The sequence below is a fragment of the Thunnus albacares genome, chromosome 21, assembly GCF_914725855.1.
Source record: "Thunnus albacares chromosome 21, fThuAlb1.1, whole genome shotgun sequence".
In the NCBI taxonomy this organism is placed as follows: domain Eukaryota; kingdom Metazoa; phylum Chordata; class Actinopteri; order Scombriformes; family Scombridae; genus Thunnus; species Thunnus albacares.
Genome location: NC_058126.1, coordinates 6503158 through 6521360, shown reverse-complemented (window position 1 = coordinate 6521360; position 18203 = coordinate 6503158). Strand labels below are relative to the sequence as shown.

At 37.3% G+C, this 18203-nt stretch overlaps 1 protein-coding gene across 1 annotated transcript in view; it reads right to left on the bottom strand.

Annotated features, from left to right (window-relative positions):
- The window catches only part of LOC122972905 (cadherin-18), an 88950-nt gene that overhangs the window by 29753 nt on the left and 40994 nt on the right, over positions 1-18203 (bottom strand). Inside the window, exons 4-7 of the mRNA XM_044340321.1 lie at positions 15505-15624; positions 4295-4462; positions 2821-3008; positions 1702-1955 (exon numbers count right to left, since the gene is read on the bottom strand). Of these exons, the coding sequence (XP_044196256.1) occupies positions 1702-1955; positions 2821-3008; positions 4295-4462; positions 15505-15624 (730 nt within the window). The remainder of the gene's footprint in view (positions 1-1701; positions 1956-2820; positions 3009-4294; positions 4463-15504; positions 15625-18203) is intronic.

The following is an 18203-nucleotide window of genomic DNA, read 5'->3' as shown; positions in this document are numbered from 1 at the left end:
AGGAACAAAACCCAACAACGAAAAACAAATTAGTCAGTTAATGCGATTTCAGGCACAGGACTGACTTGATTTCACACAGAGCTTTACAGCTTCCAGGCCAAGACGTTTACAGAACTGTTCCTGGTGATTATGATAATGTATACTGTAAGAGCAACCAGAGGTAATGAGCCATCAAGAATTTCAGATCAACATTTGAAATGTCACTTCAATAACATGTTTATTTCATTGCATGCATGGGCAGACTTCTGATGATCAAAGAGAGCCAAATACTGATCCCTGCTGCATTCTGCATTCTGATGCCAACACAGGGAGTAGTGGCACAGTTGTTTAGCTTTTTCTGGGTTCAAGTGGATGTCATTGACACACTTCCTGCTACTTTCGTCTTTATGTGGTGAACACTGGGAGAGATGTACTGTAAGAACGGACGAGGAGGAGGTAATCCCACAAGGAGAGCAAGGAAACTCTTTCATATGTAGATTACCTTCTTGTTTACTGATGATCTTTCACAACATCTTCAGATACTGACACAAATCAAAGAATCATTTTTACCTTGTGTCTACCTCCCTCCACCCACACCCCTCCCATTTTAAATTGGGCTTCATTCATCAATAACCACAGAGCTCACCTCTCCAAAACATGGAGGACAACAGAATTGTCATGAGTCTCTGTGCTAGACTCCACAGCCTGTGGCGAGGCTTTAAACTATGATCCTATAACATGTAATCACAACAGATGATTGTTTCTTATTGATATATCAGCAATACTCTCAATATCTTATGAGGATTTTCATGTTTACAGTGACTCCATCATTTACTATAACTATCTGATTATCCCCAAAAATGAGAAGGATTCACCATGCATGTTGCTGATACTATGAGTGGATGTGAAACATTTAATATAGTATCAGGAGACTATTTAACTTAATGCTGTACATCTATACATCCCCATAATGCTGTTACATAGTATAGTTACATTATGCTTTACATAGTATAGACTGAAACAAGTTCAAAGCCACCTAGAAAGTCTCAGATTTGGTAGACCTCAGTTAAAGGCTACAATAACAAATCAAAGCTTCAAATCCTGATCTATAAAAAGGTACAATTATATGCGGCAGAGATATGACATGCAAATTGGGAGTGCTAGTTGGACAAACATTTCTTTGAGGCAAAAATAATCTTATTAGTTGACTTAAACCTCAATGGGCAAAGCCAAAACACCTCAACTCTGATTAAAAGAAAAATAAGTAATTAATGATGAGCATATGACAAAAACAGACTCAGTCATGATTAAAAGTCTTGCGTGTGCATAACGTGTGCTCTACTAACTGAGATAATCTGAACAGATATGGTAACAAGAATCATAACATTTTTATAAATCCGTCTGGCAAAGGCTGGTATGTTTCTATATATAAAAACATGTTTTTGGCCCCTAATTAGTTGACAAGGTGACAGTTATATTGGCTGTTAGTCACAGCTGAGAGAGTGCTAAGCCTCAAAATAAGCCTCACAATATTAGCAACCTCCTCTCTTACTATTTACTTTTGCAGTGGGCTTGTCTAATCTGTGTTTCTTAACAAGAAAACCTCTATCCAATGATGCACAAACAATACGAAAGCATGCCAACAGAGCAGCTCTACATCTGAATATTTTGTGATCATTTCTGAAGATTGTACATGTACATATAGGAGTTAGAGTGTCTTACCTGACAGGACTGTTCCTGCTGTCAGGATCTCGAGCTAATACGGCGCCCACCTCTGTGCCACTCGGTGCGTTCTCATATACGTCCATGATATAATAATCCATAGAAAAGACAGGGGCTTCGTCCACATCCCCAACTGTGATTTTAAGGGTGGCAGTGTCCTTGAAAGAACCAAGATAGGAAAAACGAGGATCCACGTGTGTATTCACCCCCTCAATCTGGAGAGTGTAGGTCTTCTTTCTCTCGTAGTTCAGAGGCTGTTGGTAAAAGGACATTATAAAGATTTAAATGATTAGCATGCTCATAGTAGAAAAATGTAATTACAGCTTCTCACTACAGTTACACAGATGGCTGTTCAGTTGACTCATGTGAATGTTGAACAGGGTTAAATAAATATGCTGCATGTCTACGCATTAAACTCAGAGAAAATTCATTCATCATTTCAAGTTTGTGCTGCAGAGTTCAGTTATGTTTTTGCCTTTTGATTGTGTTTTTGTCACAGTAAGACACCGAAATAGACCAGTGATGACTAAACAAATTATATGTGTTGTAATGAAAGAGTAAGAGAACTATCAATTTAATTATATGTATGCTGACGACATGATTTAGTTCACTTAGGTTTAGCTGCATATACTGTATAGACAGTTAAAGGTATCCAGTGGTGTTTTCATTGCAAACAAAAAGGTTTTACTTAAATTCAACACTGCTGCAAAATACCTTGTGTCTGTCCTCCATTTTGAATGCCTTTCCTAAGTAATAAACCTTTATCATTCAAGGGAGAGTTAAAATAATTTGGATGAAATGTAATTCTAATGAAATCAAACCCCATTTTTGATACTGTTTATGGTCAGCATTGGTTCAACAGTAGCCATTCAATGTATTTATGTTCAGTAATTATCTCTCTATATAGTAGTTTTTATTGATAGTGGTGGAGTCCACCATTCCCACACTGGATTCACATTGCGTATGCACAAGGGATTCACAGGAAAATGATGCATGCATGTAACCCAGCACAATTTTATCTTATTGCTGTTTTCTGTTCACTCTCTTTCCACAGTGTCAGAGCTGTATTAATTTACTGCTAATACAAAAAAAAATGTGATGCAGACAACATGTTCTTACCTTTTTGAGGCTCAAGATTCCCTCTCTTGTGTCCCTGTCCGTGGATATGGAGAACATGTTGGCCCCCTCTGAGTTAATGATGCTGTACTTGATGTCTGCATTGATGCCAAGGTCCTCATCATTGGCTTTGATCTTCCCTACCGGTTTCCCTACTTGAGCTGATTCAGGGACGTACAGCTGGTAATTTTCTGTGGATGAACATTGATGTGTACCCATTTAGAGACAGCAAAAAAAAAAATGTTTCAAAGAGGGCCTGATCTGCCCCACATTGCTGTCTGAATGTTCTCCTTAAAGGGCTTAGCTAAGCAATTTGATTCTGTCACCATTTGTTCCTGAGGGAATGTCATTAAAAATACTCTGCAGTGCTTCAATTGACATTAAATGCTAAACCGAGGTTGATAGAGCTGCAATGGAGCAGCTCAAACTCTGAGGCAGATGATTATTCAGAAAATGTTGATGGTTTTGAAATAGTTTTTCATTACAGCACGAAATGAAAAACTCAGAGCCGAGGGGGATTGTGCTTGATGAGGCACTTTCAAAGACAAAGAATCACAACTTCATCATTGCTTAATTACTGAGTCACACAATAATGAAGCGTAATACATCATTGTAAGGAATGGTAAATGTGTTGTAAGGGAAAGCCTTAATAATCCATGATTTGCTCTCTAAAATATCAAAAATTGACAGATGGTTAATCAATGTGTGCATTAAAAATTAACAATTAAATGAAAGTTGTGTTGTCTCTGCCAGAACTGAAAAAAAAAAATGTTTTTCTGTTTGCATTCAAGCAGAAAATAACAGAAAATACACACTTATGGATAATCAGCCTGACTTTAATTTGCAAACATTTTCAGAATTTGTGAGGATTATTTCAAAAATAGAAGTTACATCTACTTGCTGTGTTTGCTAACACTTCCCCAATGAAAATACAGTATAGGACTCTTCTTATAAATTCTTTTCAGGTAATGTGCCTGCCTCAGGCTGCTGTGGTGGAGATTTTCTGCCCAAGGCCAAAATACAGTACATACTAAGAATACAGCTGATTGCATTTCCAGCCACAAATGGCCATTTAGTGTAACACTAGCTACTGTATTTAGTTGAACTTTAGTAGCACTTAGTTAATTAGAATTGGTTACTTTACTAAATTTGCCTTCTTGCCAGCAAAGAAAGCCAAAAGGCAACGATTTTCTCAGGGAATAGCTGAGTTTTCAAATAGAGGGCATGACCAAAAATAGTGCACTGACTTCCAATTTCCTAAATGTCTTGTGCCTTATTCCTACAGACCACAACTATCTATTTTAGATTTGTGCAATTTCCCAACCCAGTTTTTACACATTTAACTATTGTCTTCACTGATTGTTCTGCAAAAATACTTCCTTGATGGTACCTGAAATGTTTGTAAGCACATTCTGATATAACTGAAAAGCCTGTATTTTGTTATTTGAACCTGTCTTCAGGTATGTTGTGTACATACTTTGGGGAAACGTGGGGGGGTTGTCATTGACGTCTGTCAGAGTGATGTTGATGGTAGTAGAGCCAGAGAGGCCTCCGACCTGGCCTGCCATGTCTTTGGCTTGGATAACAACGGTGTAGTGTTCTCTGGCTTCCCGGTCCATGTTAGCTAAGGCAGTCCTGATGATTCCTGCAAGGTTGGAGGAAAGAAAATCCTTTGAGATGAAATGAAAAGAATTTGATAAGAGCTCTCATGGCATAAGACTTTTTATTTATAATTGCATTAAAATGAATAATCAGTTCTTAGTTAACAGCAACTAATAAACAGCATAAAGTATGCTTTTATGGATTAAGACAGAAACATATATAACACTGTTACAAGATGTTACTGTCATTTCTCTATTATTTTCTCCCACCAAAACCTTTTTTTTCAGTTATGGACCATTCATACTACACCATTACACACTTTCCTTTAAAGACTAACACCATAAAAGTGTCCCTCTTTCATCTTTGATTCTCCCAGCCTCTCATTGTCAAGGTTAGCACTTCCTCACTTTTCATTATATTTAAAATGACTATGCAACCTTGGATCAGGGCAGAATGCAACTTTCTAAGGCACACACTCACATTTATCACATTTATTACTACAATAACACAGCAAGCACAGCCATGAACTTTCACAATGCTAACTTATTGATATATGACTGCACCTCTGTCTGCTACAGAGAAAGTGCACACAGGTAAATTTGCAACACAGTAACAAACTAAAAGAGGTACAGAATTTGCTTCCTGTGTTGCTGTGTGGTGGGTGATTTATTGAATGCAATAGGTGAATGTCTTGCACGTATATTTGTCAGTGTGCGTGTCTGTGGGCGCAGTCTTAACGTTTCTGTTCATCTATATTAGGTTTTTTTTGTGCACCTATATCTGTGCTAGAGGGTTAATTCACCATCTTAGCTCCTGAAACCACATCACCACATGGAGCCTGATTCAATATGTTCCACCAGTTACATCAGTTTCAGTGTAAATCTGGCTTTCTCCATAGCCAAGACCCTCTGGCAACCATTGAACTTATGTTCTTGTGAACTTGTGAACCCTGCAATTACACACAATGGTCGACCAGGAGCGGTGAGACCTGGGAGGAAATGACATGGTGTTGGTCAGAATGGCAAATGGACTTTTTTTGTCACTTTTGCCCCCCTGTTGTGAGTGGAAATCACAACAAGCAATAGGATGGCTTTTGAAAATGAATCAAGGGATGAACAACATCTGTCTGGTGAAAATGTATTATTTTCAGAAGTGGTTTACTTTTTCAGTAGAAAGTGCCAGTCACTTGTTTTACATGAATCACACAATGCATAATCTAATTTCATCTAATTACATTACACTTAAATTATACTATCTGTGCCCTCTTTTGTTTGTTTTGATTGTATTTTGTTTTGTAGGGGTTTAGGGGGGTTGTGAAGAAGCCAAGACGCTAAGAACATCAAATTTCTTCAGTGGCACTCCTGCTTCTTTGCATCCTACTCGAACAAGATGAAAGCAATAAACTGCAATTAGCTGCAATTAGCTGATGTACTCTATGTTTACTATGTATTGGCAGGCAACAGATCATTCTCACCATTTCTAGAAGTGTTAGATGGCCAACTTTTATGTCTCTGTCAAACATTTTCAAACTCATTTTGTGTTTTAGTATACAATGACGAATAACACAGGGATCGCCATAGTGATATTCCTCCATTTCTCATGTCAGATGACTCTGAGCCTCAAGCTAACTAGCTAATAAGCTCACAGTAAATCCTGGGCTGTCAGTGTCTTCAGACTAAAAACAATAGAACTTTTAATTTTGGAAGCAACTCACTGAAGGAAGGTCTGTGGAAATCAATTTCCTTGATTTCCACACTACAGGGTTCATTCAGGATTATACTGCATGCACAATTATACTGCAATATAGCTACGTGTTCCTTAATAAAAGTGGTGGTGGAAACTCTTTTTTAGATAAACCAATGAATGACAAATTAAGAATATTATATCACCTATTGCAATTGTTTCTTATGACCATATGAAACTATCTTTATTATGTTTTATTTATTCTTTAGATAGGAAAATGATAGTTATGGTCAGATACTTGAGTTTAGTATACATTTATATGAAAGCCAAAGCTAGAGCCTCTGTCAGTAGTTTGTTAGATCTGTTTAGTTGAACTACATTTAACTAACTACATTAATTGAATATTAAATGTGTCTGAAAGAGATCTTTAGGCATTGACTCAAATGACTGATGAAGTAAATGATCATTTACATCAATTATTCTGTTCAATTTCTAATTTAAACTGTAGCAGGTTGAATTTAACACAAATTAAGTAAATTAAAGCAGTTTTGTGATTTCTTAATTTTACAAGAGGCAGCTATAGCTGTGTTACACAATCTTTTTCCTCCTTCTTTCTTCAGCACTCTATAGACAGAAACTAATCCACTCGCCTCAGGCAGAATAATCATTAAAAGTGGGTCAAGGAGCAAGGCAGCCAACAGTATTAAGATCCAGGGGATCTTAGGTCACGTATCATCTGTCACTCTGAGCTGTGGCTCAAGTCCCACAGACTGCCTGTGAACCTGGATTCAACAGCAATGAATGATCAAAAAGGGAAATTATGTTATTAACCGCATGGTTAAATGAATTAAATAGTAATATCTATCACAGGCAATAGAAATAAAATAAGAGTTATATGAGCAGAAAATGTTTCTCAATAATAATGTTCTGCTCCCAATTGTATTTAAGACTTGACCTAATGTCAGATGATTTTGTAATCTCCACAATGTAACCATTAAAAATATAAACTTGACAAGGTGATGACGTTTCTGTGGATGTATTGTGTTCCTAACTCTACGTCCGCAGTGCTATGAATAAACCTAATGATCTAACCTAATGATTCCTCCTGTTCATATTTTTCTAATGGCTTAGACTTTTTTCCATAAAAAGGACAGAATCAGTTGACTGGAGAATAAAAGAGTTTTTAAATGCAAAATATCATAATACACTGCATGTCCTCAAATTCATCTTCAAGGCTACACATAGGCACTACTTGTAGAATGTGAATAAGATAAAGTGAGACTAGATTGAGCGTCTTTTTTGAGAGGTACTTTCAGACATATCATGGCGGTTCGGATTGTTTTATCTATCAACTCTCAGTGTCTACTGCTTGTATGGTGTCATTTTTGTGTGTACTATTTCTGCTTTCAAAAGAACAACCGTTAAGTGGGGCAGCACGCTAGAAAGACACTAATGTGTTGCAGGGCTTTATTCCAAAGCATATCAAAGCAAATACATGTACTCTGACTGCCAGGTAGGTTCCTCTCTGACACTATATAAAACACTCTGTTAAAGGAGCAAATGCATTTTATTCTCCCTGCATATTTTATTTATTTAATTTTTTCAATATTATTTCTGTGGATTAGTTCTTAATTTAAAAAGTAATAATGATGGTTATGTATTGTCTCGTTCTAGATGAATAAATTCCCTAATTAAATGGGAGCCGACTGACCTGTGAGCTGGTGGTGAATTTTACATACATTTGTCTGCCTTTCAAATGCCAAGCAGACGGTGACAGAATATTCTGTTTTGACTCTGACCGAGTGAAAATTATGCTGCTCTCACACCCCTGTTGGGAATACTAGAACTACATATAAAACACTGGGAAATAATATAAACAACAGTGTTAATATGAGAACTGTTGAGATTCTTTATGATGTTTATTTCTATCAATAATAATTTAATATTGCTAAAAAATATATATGTTTTTTTTACAAGCCTATAGCTTATGTTTTAATTTGACAAATAGCTGGAAAAATAAATCAATAAAATCTTGAAGCCTTGCTTTTATCAGCTGATCATTCATGCTTCACCACCACTGGCTCATTCATCAGCTGACTACTCACGTCCAATCAGACAGATGTACTGCAAGGCCATTAGAGCCTCACACTTCTCACTATTACTCTACTGGTATGTTCATGCCGAAACTGTCCCTCCCTCCACCATCCCAACATTTTTTTTTAAAGTTCTAAGTTTTCATACTGTGTTTTTACGTGGGGATTCGTTCTGTAGAATCTTTGTTGCTGTGTTCTTTAAGAGCTTCCTAAAACAGCAGTTCCTTTTCTGCCAAATCCAACTGTATAACTTGTCAATTATCTAACTGAAGTATATTTGAATACACAGATGACCATGATCGTCAACTTGCATCATGTCAGCTAAAACCTTAAATGTAAAATTTTTATATTTCCCTACAAATTTGATTCTTACAAATAGGAAAATGTGATCAGACTGATGGGAAACCTGGTGAAAAAAATACATATCTTTTATTCTTGCACAGTGGAAGTACAAAAACTCAGTATATTCAACAAAACATTTCCAAGAATCTGAACACAAGCATTTTATTTTTGCCACACTGTTCTTTTCAAATGCCAGGTCTCAGCATGGAGTCGCTGCGTTTCTTGGTTTCAAAACTAATCAAAGTGCTTGCAGCCACTTTCCTGTAATGATGCGGGCTCTGCAAACCCTATCGGTGGTCCGTTATTAACTGGAGTCTTAGAATTGACTTAACATGAAGTCTTTGAGAGACATAGACCTTGGCAAGTGGCCACACTTTCCATTAAAACAACACCGAGACAGACGATCTGACCTTTCAAGTCTCTTATTACCCCTTTACTCATGATGGCGCATCGCTCCCGAGCAATATTTCACAGCAATGGGTTTGGGAACAATGAGCACACAAAAAAAGTATGAGGTTTTCTCTTTTGGACTAGGGAATTCCACAGCAGTGCTACTGTCAATCAAACAAACAAATGAGAAGTCCTGCTGTTTCTGACCATTCAGAAACAAAGTAAACACTCAGTTGGTAGGAAGATTTCTGACCACAGATTCTTAACTGGTGCGATGTAGCTTCATTACAAATGTACAATCACTGAATGCCATTCATTTTTAAATGAAATTCTTTAACAATACCAAAAGGCCACAGGGGTATTATTTGGAAAGTACAAGTACCTGAAAGGTAGTGTCAGTACTTTGACATGAAGATCACACCCCTGAACTCCCTTTCCTGACCAATTCTGAGCTGTAATACCTCAGATAGTCTCCGCTAAATCTCTATGGAACTCGTCAAGTTAATTTAGAAAATAATTGAGAAAGAGCTGACTTCTGTGAACCTAGGCCCATTTGACACAGCGAGGTGGTTAGCCTTTTCCTCAACCTCCCCAGTCTATTAGAGTTGATACCATCACACTATCCACCTCTTTGTCTGGCTGGAAACTTCTAAAGGAGGACAATCTCCTGGGTGAACAAAAAGGATTATAGGAGATTACTAAAGCGCTCTTCAATCTCCAGCTTCAGGAATCTTGGTTTTTGGCCCATCTGATTCAATGTTATCCCTGTGTGTCTACACTCTCACAGCATTTCTAGAGAAAAAGGTGGATAACATCACCAGAAGCAGAAATAATAGTAATAGAAATGATGATAGTACACCTCTCTTTTTTACTTTACAAACTAGATCATATATCTGATTAAGAATATTTGGTTAGATTGTCAAGACTAAAGCATGACTGACAAAGTGACAGCTTTTGCCTTGATCCAACCAGAGGTAGGACTTAATCCATGAACTGCAACATGGATTAAGTCTTGATCTGTGTCAGCTCCTTCAATAAACTTGAACACTCCCAAATCCCAGATCAGCAGAGAAATTAGCCTATTTAGGATGCAAAAGGGACTTGGGAGTTCTGCAGTGTGGTGTGTCTTTGAGCCTGTGTGTGCGAGTACAGATGTGAGGTGGGGTTGGGGGGGAGGGGGGGCATTCAACTATGAGACTCAAGAGGAACAACCTTGATGTCTCTGCAGGTAAGTGAAAGATGCACAGTACTGATGGGAAAGACAGGAGTTACGACCTGACTATAAAAAGGATAAATGCAGCCACTGTCTAAGATATTCTTTTGCTGAGATATAGAAAGCTCTTATTAAAACTGCTGGCTGGCAGTTTTGAGATTTGCAAACCATGTAATCAAGTCATTCCGTTGCAGTTAATGTTCCTAATATAGTTAGCATGTCACTTAGCTTGCTACATTACAAGATTAGTTTTATTTCCTAACATTGTTAGAGCAGTCCTTGGCATTGCAAGATAAAAACTGACAAAGCTTTCTCAGGGTAAACCTGTCTTAAGTTCAGGTATCACTTTCACCCTGTGCGATTTACATTCAGTAAGCAGATAGAGGTTATGTCTGTCCATCTAATACTTGCTTGTCCTTGTGCATCTGTTCTTATTTTTGACCAAATTTCCCAGACTAGTCACAACATGAGCAGCAGGTAGGAGGTTCAGGGTCTTTCTAAAAGGGCACCTTACCAGGATTCGTGTCTATTGTTGGAGACTCTTGCCTCGAGCAAATCTGGGCAACCCAAGTAGCTGCTTTGTAAAAGGCAACATATGTTGAAATTTTTAGGAACAGTTTGACATTTTGGAAAATACACTTATTCGCTTTCGTGCCAAGTTAAAATGAGAAGATTGACATCTGTCAGCTTATCTTAGCATAAAGACTGGTAAATAGGGTAAACAGGTAGCTTGGCTCTGTCAGAAGGCAACAAAATGTGTCTACCAATATCTCTAAAGTTCACTAATTAACATGTGTCATTTGTTTGATATGCTCCCTGCCAAGAAATAGTTTCAGTACATAATCTCCTGCAAAGCCACAAATTGTCATAGTTACACTTTGTTTTTTTGCATGGATTAAGCAAACCAGATATAACATGTTAGTGAGCTTTAGAGGTGCATGTAGGCAGATTTTTTTTATTTATTTTTTGAACAGAGCCAAGCTAACTGTTTCCCCCTGCTTCCAATCTTTATGTTATGCTAAGCTAATTGCCTGCTGGTTCTAACTTTATATTTAGTGTATATCTAACTCTCAGCATCAAAGCCAGCAAGCGGATTTGCCTAAATGTAGAGCTATTCTTTTCAAATCAGTATCCAGGAAATCACAAATGGATTCATGTTTTTTTGGTGAGGAATATTAAAAACCAGACCTCTAAACTGCCTGCTCCACATGGAGTAACTCCAGGAAGAAAGGGAGTGCAGTAAATGGTACCGAATTAAGAGTCTTTAGGTTTTTACTCCAGCCACACGCTACACCAGGTGATTTCACTGATTAGTCTCACCGCTCTTTGTGAATATGTAATAATCAGTGACCTTCACTGCTACAGTATGGTGTGCAGTTAGAATGAAATCCTGCAAAGTCTCTGTGCTTCACTAACCAACGAGTGGATAATCTAGACACACCTTTGATTTCACTGTTCTTTATATAGTGCAAGGGACACCATCTAATTTTGAAATTGCACAAATCTGCTCATGATTAGAGTGATTTGAACTAACGTGTTACCATTTTGTGTGGCAAGTCTCTGTTATGTAGCACACATGTTGTATATAATTTTGGACGAATCATTTCAGTAGATCTTAACAATTAATTAAAAATAGGCTCAGATTTTCAAAGCAGTATTGACTATCTGTCCCTGATTGAAAACTGTTTCAGAAAACAGCTATTGAAGGACATGAATGACACCTAATCTTAACACTCTGATAAAGGTGGTTTCTGGATGTCGGATTTTCACAGCAGCTACTTTATTTTAATACATTCATCAGCACATATACTTGACACGTGGTGCTTTTTTCATGAATGAATTACTTTTTCATCAATTAAATCAACTAGAATAATTGACTGCCGCAATCGCCATTAAATTCGGTACGCTCCAGACTCTTGAGTGGTCAGTTAGAGAGGTTATGATAGAAATGTAAATCTCTAACACCACCACACGTTGTGGACTGTCACACTGGATCATTGGAATTACACCTCATGTTGCCAGGATGAGTAATAATGTTATCATGGAAATTACAATCACAACTATTACAGTATATGTGTTCTTGCTGACAACTCCATCATTTTATGTATATACAAGTATGGAGATATTACTTTTGTCTTCCATGAAAAATAATCGTAAGGCTGTGCAAAATATTTTGGAAATACCAAATTATTATAAAGTAGAGCAAAAGCTGCCACAATTTGTTTTCCTCTACCCACGTTCTTAGCCTCAGGCTTTCCATCATTATCAGTTGTATCTGTTATATTTCTGTCTTGACAAAGTCTGAATGCTCATTTATTTCTCCAGCGAAGTAAATCTAATCCTAAATCCCTATCTCTCCTCTTTTTTTTTTGCATTCTGTATGACACCATCATAGTGCATCAATTACAATTTTGCATCCATGATTGAATCTTATTTCCAGTGGAGACACGCTGATGCCTTAATGGTGTTCTCTGAGTTAATAAGTCACTTAAGAAGTATGAACTCTGTGTCATTTTGTATTGAGCTATTAACATGTCGTTCTTAGTTATTTGACTGTTGAAATGCTGAATGTCAAATGGAATTCACCTCTGGTAAAATATTTTGGAGAGGGAAGGGTGGTTAAAGTGTCTTGGAAAAAACACCCCCCAAAAAAAACAGGAAACTGGGATTTCCATGTATCCATGTCTTTGTTAAGGATGATATAGTTTATCAAAGTAATAGTTCAGTTGTCACAAAATGAAATACACATGCTTCAAATTGTTGCAGTGTTAATACTTATATAAATATTTTAAAATATCAAAGAGAAACCAATCTGTCTAAGTTTGTCAGAATGGCTACATTTGAGCATTTGTTTATCTATTTAGTTACTTAATTGTATTTCTTTGTATTGTGTTGTATTTGTCCAGTGTATGGTTTTAAATACTGAGCAACAGGTGCCACTATCCATATATTGTATGTATTCTGTTTAAAGTAAAATGAAACTTTTAAAGATAGTAATAAAAACCTGGTACAGATATCTAATTCTAAGTCTAACTCCATTTGGAAAGTGAGTCTGAATAAATATTATAAATGTGAATTAATCTAGATTATGAACAGAATGAAATAATGTAAATTTACTTTAAATAGCTTTTAAAGAGTAACTGCACTGAGGCAAAACTAATCGGATAATTCAGAAACTGTAAGATAATCATTTCTCACTTTGCACACATTACCCTTCATAATAAACATACCAAACCCTAATTCAGCTATGAAGTAGCAATACAGCCATGCTGTATTTTTCATTGACTGAGAGACATAAAGTCATTACATTCTGGATCTATAACAGCAGGTTCTCTTTGAACAGTATTTTAATTTTGAAAGCTACAGGGTACAAGGCATTGCAAATACTTCATGGTGTATATTGTAAAAGTTTCAGGAGCTAAAACACACATTTGATTGCTTTGCCGAGGCTACCTGTTATATCAGCGCTTTGTTCTGTTCTAAAATTGAAAAAGTGTTATATACTGTAACTGCAGTCCAATAACAGTAACATTCAATTAATTTGCCAAAAAGTCAGGCAGGTCTATCATTTCATTCTCTGGTAGCTTTGAATTGTCATCACAACCACTGAGCCAGGAGAGAGAAGCAGGTAAAACAGTTCACTTTGTCGCTTGCTGAGGATTTGGGTCAAGTCCGAGACGGTCCTTTGGGGATTCCTTCAACACCATATGTGCCGGCCAAATGCTATCATTACCCTCTGTTCTTAAATGACCTTTCCTCTTACCTCATGGGTCTTGTAATATCTGTCACTGCTGCATCAGGCCACCAGGACAAGGTCAAATGGGAAAAGGTGGATTTGTCCATGTGTGTGCTGCATGTGTGTGTTCTTAATCCTGCTAATAATATATGAATTCCCAAAGACGGTACCTCTGCGGTTTAAGCATTGTGGGAGCCAGGTACATGTGGATAGGAGAAGGTGTAAGCAAGCTAATATGCTGTGAGACAGATGCAGAAGCAGTTTCACCTCCCCAGTGCCGGTGCTCAAATGTGGCAGCATGCCAACACAACTGCTTTAAGACTTAGCATATTAAAGATCACATGCAGGTGCAGCTCCCTCCATGTGCACTCTTCCCACTGACCACTGGAGTTCCATGTCCTAATTTGAGTGAGTATGGTGGATCGCCGGTGGCAAAAACAACAGCCGACTTGTATAAATTAATACGTGTGGGTGGAATAGTGCTGTGCAGAGAGTGCAGCTGGCTAGGCCTTCGATCACGTACTCACTCCTCTGCATGCCCCGGGCTGAATTACAATGCAGACAAGATGCCGAGTCAGCTCAAGCAAAACAAGCCATCTAATGTGTCCGAAACATACGGAGAGGGCAAAGGAGAATCTGTGTAGTATTTTACGGTCAAAATGTGATTTAAAATACATTTCAACTAAAGTAACATACTGTATAGTTGACAAAATATATGACGTTGTATGAAAAAGCCAAGTTTTCATTCAGACATAGGCACTACTTCTGCCTTACCACACCGCTGTGAAATTGCTCCATCAATCCCCACTGCATTTTCCTTCGAGGTAAAGTCAAAATATTCAGCAATTCATTTGTGTTGCTCATTCAACAAAGAATTCATGTTTTACATGGGCGGTATAGTCTCAAAGGGGCCAATAGTTGTTCCAGACAGCAATTAATCAATTCATACAAGTGGATTGTTGTTCATGTTAACCGACAGCAGCAGCGGCGGCGGCAGCAGCAGCAGCGGCAGCGAAGACAAGCATGCAAAACTTCAGAAACACGCATGCAATCACACACTCACTTTGTGAGACAAAGAGGGATCAGACGTAAACAGACATACACTGTCTCACAGCAAGACATTCTTCACATCATATAAAAGTTATATGTCTTGCACTTTAGAAGGTTTATTAACATTTAATAGATTCTAGTAGAGGCTTCTCATACAAAAGATGGATTTTGAAAAAAAAAACTGAGCACTGCAGCTTTCAGAAGGTAAGAAACAATGGCTTTTTAAAGGCATCTCTACAAATGTCTCCTTTGACCCCTGAGGAGTTAGTTATGGCTCACAAAGAATGGATTGCGTGCTCAACAATACAGCAGTCGTATGAGTAGTCCATAACTCTGCTGTGGCTGCTTTAGCTTTTACGGTGTCAGACGTGCTGCAATAACAGAGCAGGATGTTCACCGCAAGGAGAGTATGGTGCACAGATTTCACAGAATGATATATACATCACTTTAGGAGATCAACAATGAAGATTATAACATAGTTATTACTCCCATTTATAGTTATAGTTACCATGCTTGCAAGAGAGCGAGTATTAACTTTGTCTAAGCATTTTTGAAAAGCATGCACAGTTATACCACACCTGTTTTGGGGTCAACGGAGAAATATGGCTGTCCTTGTAGAATACTGTAGACTATTCTGGCACTGTTTCCATAGGTGGGATCGTCAGCATCAGTCGCTGTGACTTGCAACACAGATGTCCCTAAAAATGAACACAGTAAAATGATTTCCTGAAAATTACTTTTTCTTTTTTTTTTTTTTTTAAATATTAATACAAGTGTATTGATGTGCTTCACTGTATGGTGGCTTTCTATTGAAAATCTCCTAGCAAACATGTTTGAGGCCATCAGATCCAGTGAGGATTACTGTGCAGAAAATCTGAATATATTATAGCAGAGATAGAAAGAGAGAGATACTTAAAATGCTAGACTTGTCCCCAATAAAAAAAACCCCAAAAAACAAAGAGTTGCAGCTTTAGGAAGTCTCCCAAAGAAACTGCTAGTTACACAATGACCTAGCATGCTTTAGGAAATAATAACACAATGTTTCACATGATGTGTTTAAAAAAAAATGACAAACCGATGTGTGTAATGAAATAAAAATGATGTAAAAAGGCAGAAGGAAACCCTCTGGACCTTCAAGGAAGGCCTAGTAAAAAATATTGAAAGAATTTTTGTACTCCTAATAAGTATTTCTTAATTATTTATATTCACTGCAATAATAGTAAAAAATTCTTGGTGCCAGTTATAAACTTAGCAAACAGTGGGTTGATATAACAGAGCAGGAAATGGACCAATCATAGTTTTTCTTCTGATGGTATCTGGGTAAATCAGTGACTCCTCCCTGCCAGGACCTTCAGTAACTGTAACGAATGTCTGTGTAATTCAAGTCAATGTGGGCATAAATTAGATTTTGACAGTTGTCTTAGCCAATCATATTTTGTTGAGTTGTGAGTGGGACAATATCCCGACATCTTCCAGGCTTTCACGAATACTAAGTGGATAAACAATCCACGAAAGTAGTCAGTGAGTGAACTCAGTAACTCCCAGTTTTATTTCTCTGCTGAATGACAAACATGAATTTACTTGTTGCTTTATTCTGGGCAGGAATTGACAAGAATACTTGAAGATGAAGATGCTTCTGAAAATGTATGTTAACTCCAAACTTTCCATGATAGTTTCACCGGCCATAAGGATGCAGAGAGTCGTTGTTGATTGCTTCATTGGCACAAGTTGCTGGTTGTTAACTGGTCTCATTATGAACACTGTCAATCTGTTGGTATTTATTTGTATAGTTAAAACTGTAACTCTTTGGGTTGACCTATGTTCAATTTTCTGTCTGAATTTTTGCTGTGTTTGAATTTATGTTGGTATTGCAGTGTTCAGGAGCAGAAGTCAGCATGAAATGGATAAATTTGTCACAATTTTCCTATAACTAGCCTGCAGTCAAGACACATTTTAGTGAGAAATACACAAATTTGTTTTTATCATTTGATAATCACAGTTTTCTCTGCAATTTGTAATAAGTATACTTCAAACCTACAATTTGGATCTCTAGTTTCATTGCCATGGTCATGAAATGGGAATAAATGTCTTAATTGAAGCAAGTGAAAAATGGCTGAGCATCGCTTACAAAGAGCTTGTGCCTTTTCCCATTTCACCTCAGGTCAGTATGAGACATCTGATATCTACATTTAACTTGTTTGTATGGCATCGCTGCCTTTACTTCTGGCAGAGAGATATTAAATCTACACTGAAATTCAAGTATTTCCTAGGCTCAAATAAACACAAAAACATTGGATTAGCATTGGATCCATCCTCAGTTGTTGAACAGTAGCTAATGATTATTCTAGATATTTTACTTTTGTTCCAGCTAAACAAATATATAAAATAAGTCAATGTGATTTACTCTTTTCATTTATTTTCACAGTCGTTAAATGTCATATTTGGATTTAGTGATGTCATGATAGCCAGCTTTGTGTGACTGGTTTTCCAGAATCAGCTCTGTGTGCTGTGAAGCCAGATGGGGCAAAGAAACCGTTAATATGCTGAACTTCCATGTGACAGGGCTCTGGCTATTATTTTTATTGCTATGTTTGATGTTTTATAGCCACATGTGGTCGTATTGAAGGCCCAGGGTCCAGGGCCATGGTTCCCAGTGTAAAAATGAATGTTATTTGGCCAGATACTGTGGTTAGCTAGCTAACAGCCATTATGTGAACACAAAACCACTCAGATTTAATAGTGACAAAATGGCCACTTTCACAATGACCTTGTGATGGAGCATGATCATATAAAAAATACAGTGTAATCATACAGAAATACAATCAGTTGTCCACAGTCACTGTTGCACAATCATTTAGAACCTGCAATGTGTGTTACATCACCTGAAAATCACTGGACATTTTTCAACTGTTAACCCTCAAATGGAAAAATGCTATGAGCACAAGCGCTGGTCTTTGTTTTCATGATATTTGTATTACAAAAGATGACAAAAACAAAGACAAATGATTTCGAAACTTAGAGGGATGGTTCATTATTTACACTTATTTAAAACTGTGTGTAAGCCACTGTGGTTCAATTTAACACTTGAAGGGTTGCTCAAATAGCATTACAGGCTTCATTAACCCATTATAATTGCATGATGAGTGCATTGTAATTGCACTACAAGCTTACATAATGCATTAATATATGTAAATATCATAGTATGATGGTGTTAGCAGAAATAATGTATGAACTATCTGCATCAAAGAGGCCTGTAAATCTTACGGACACTTTGCTC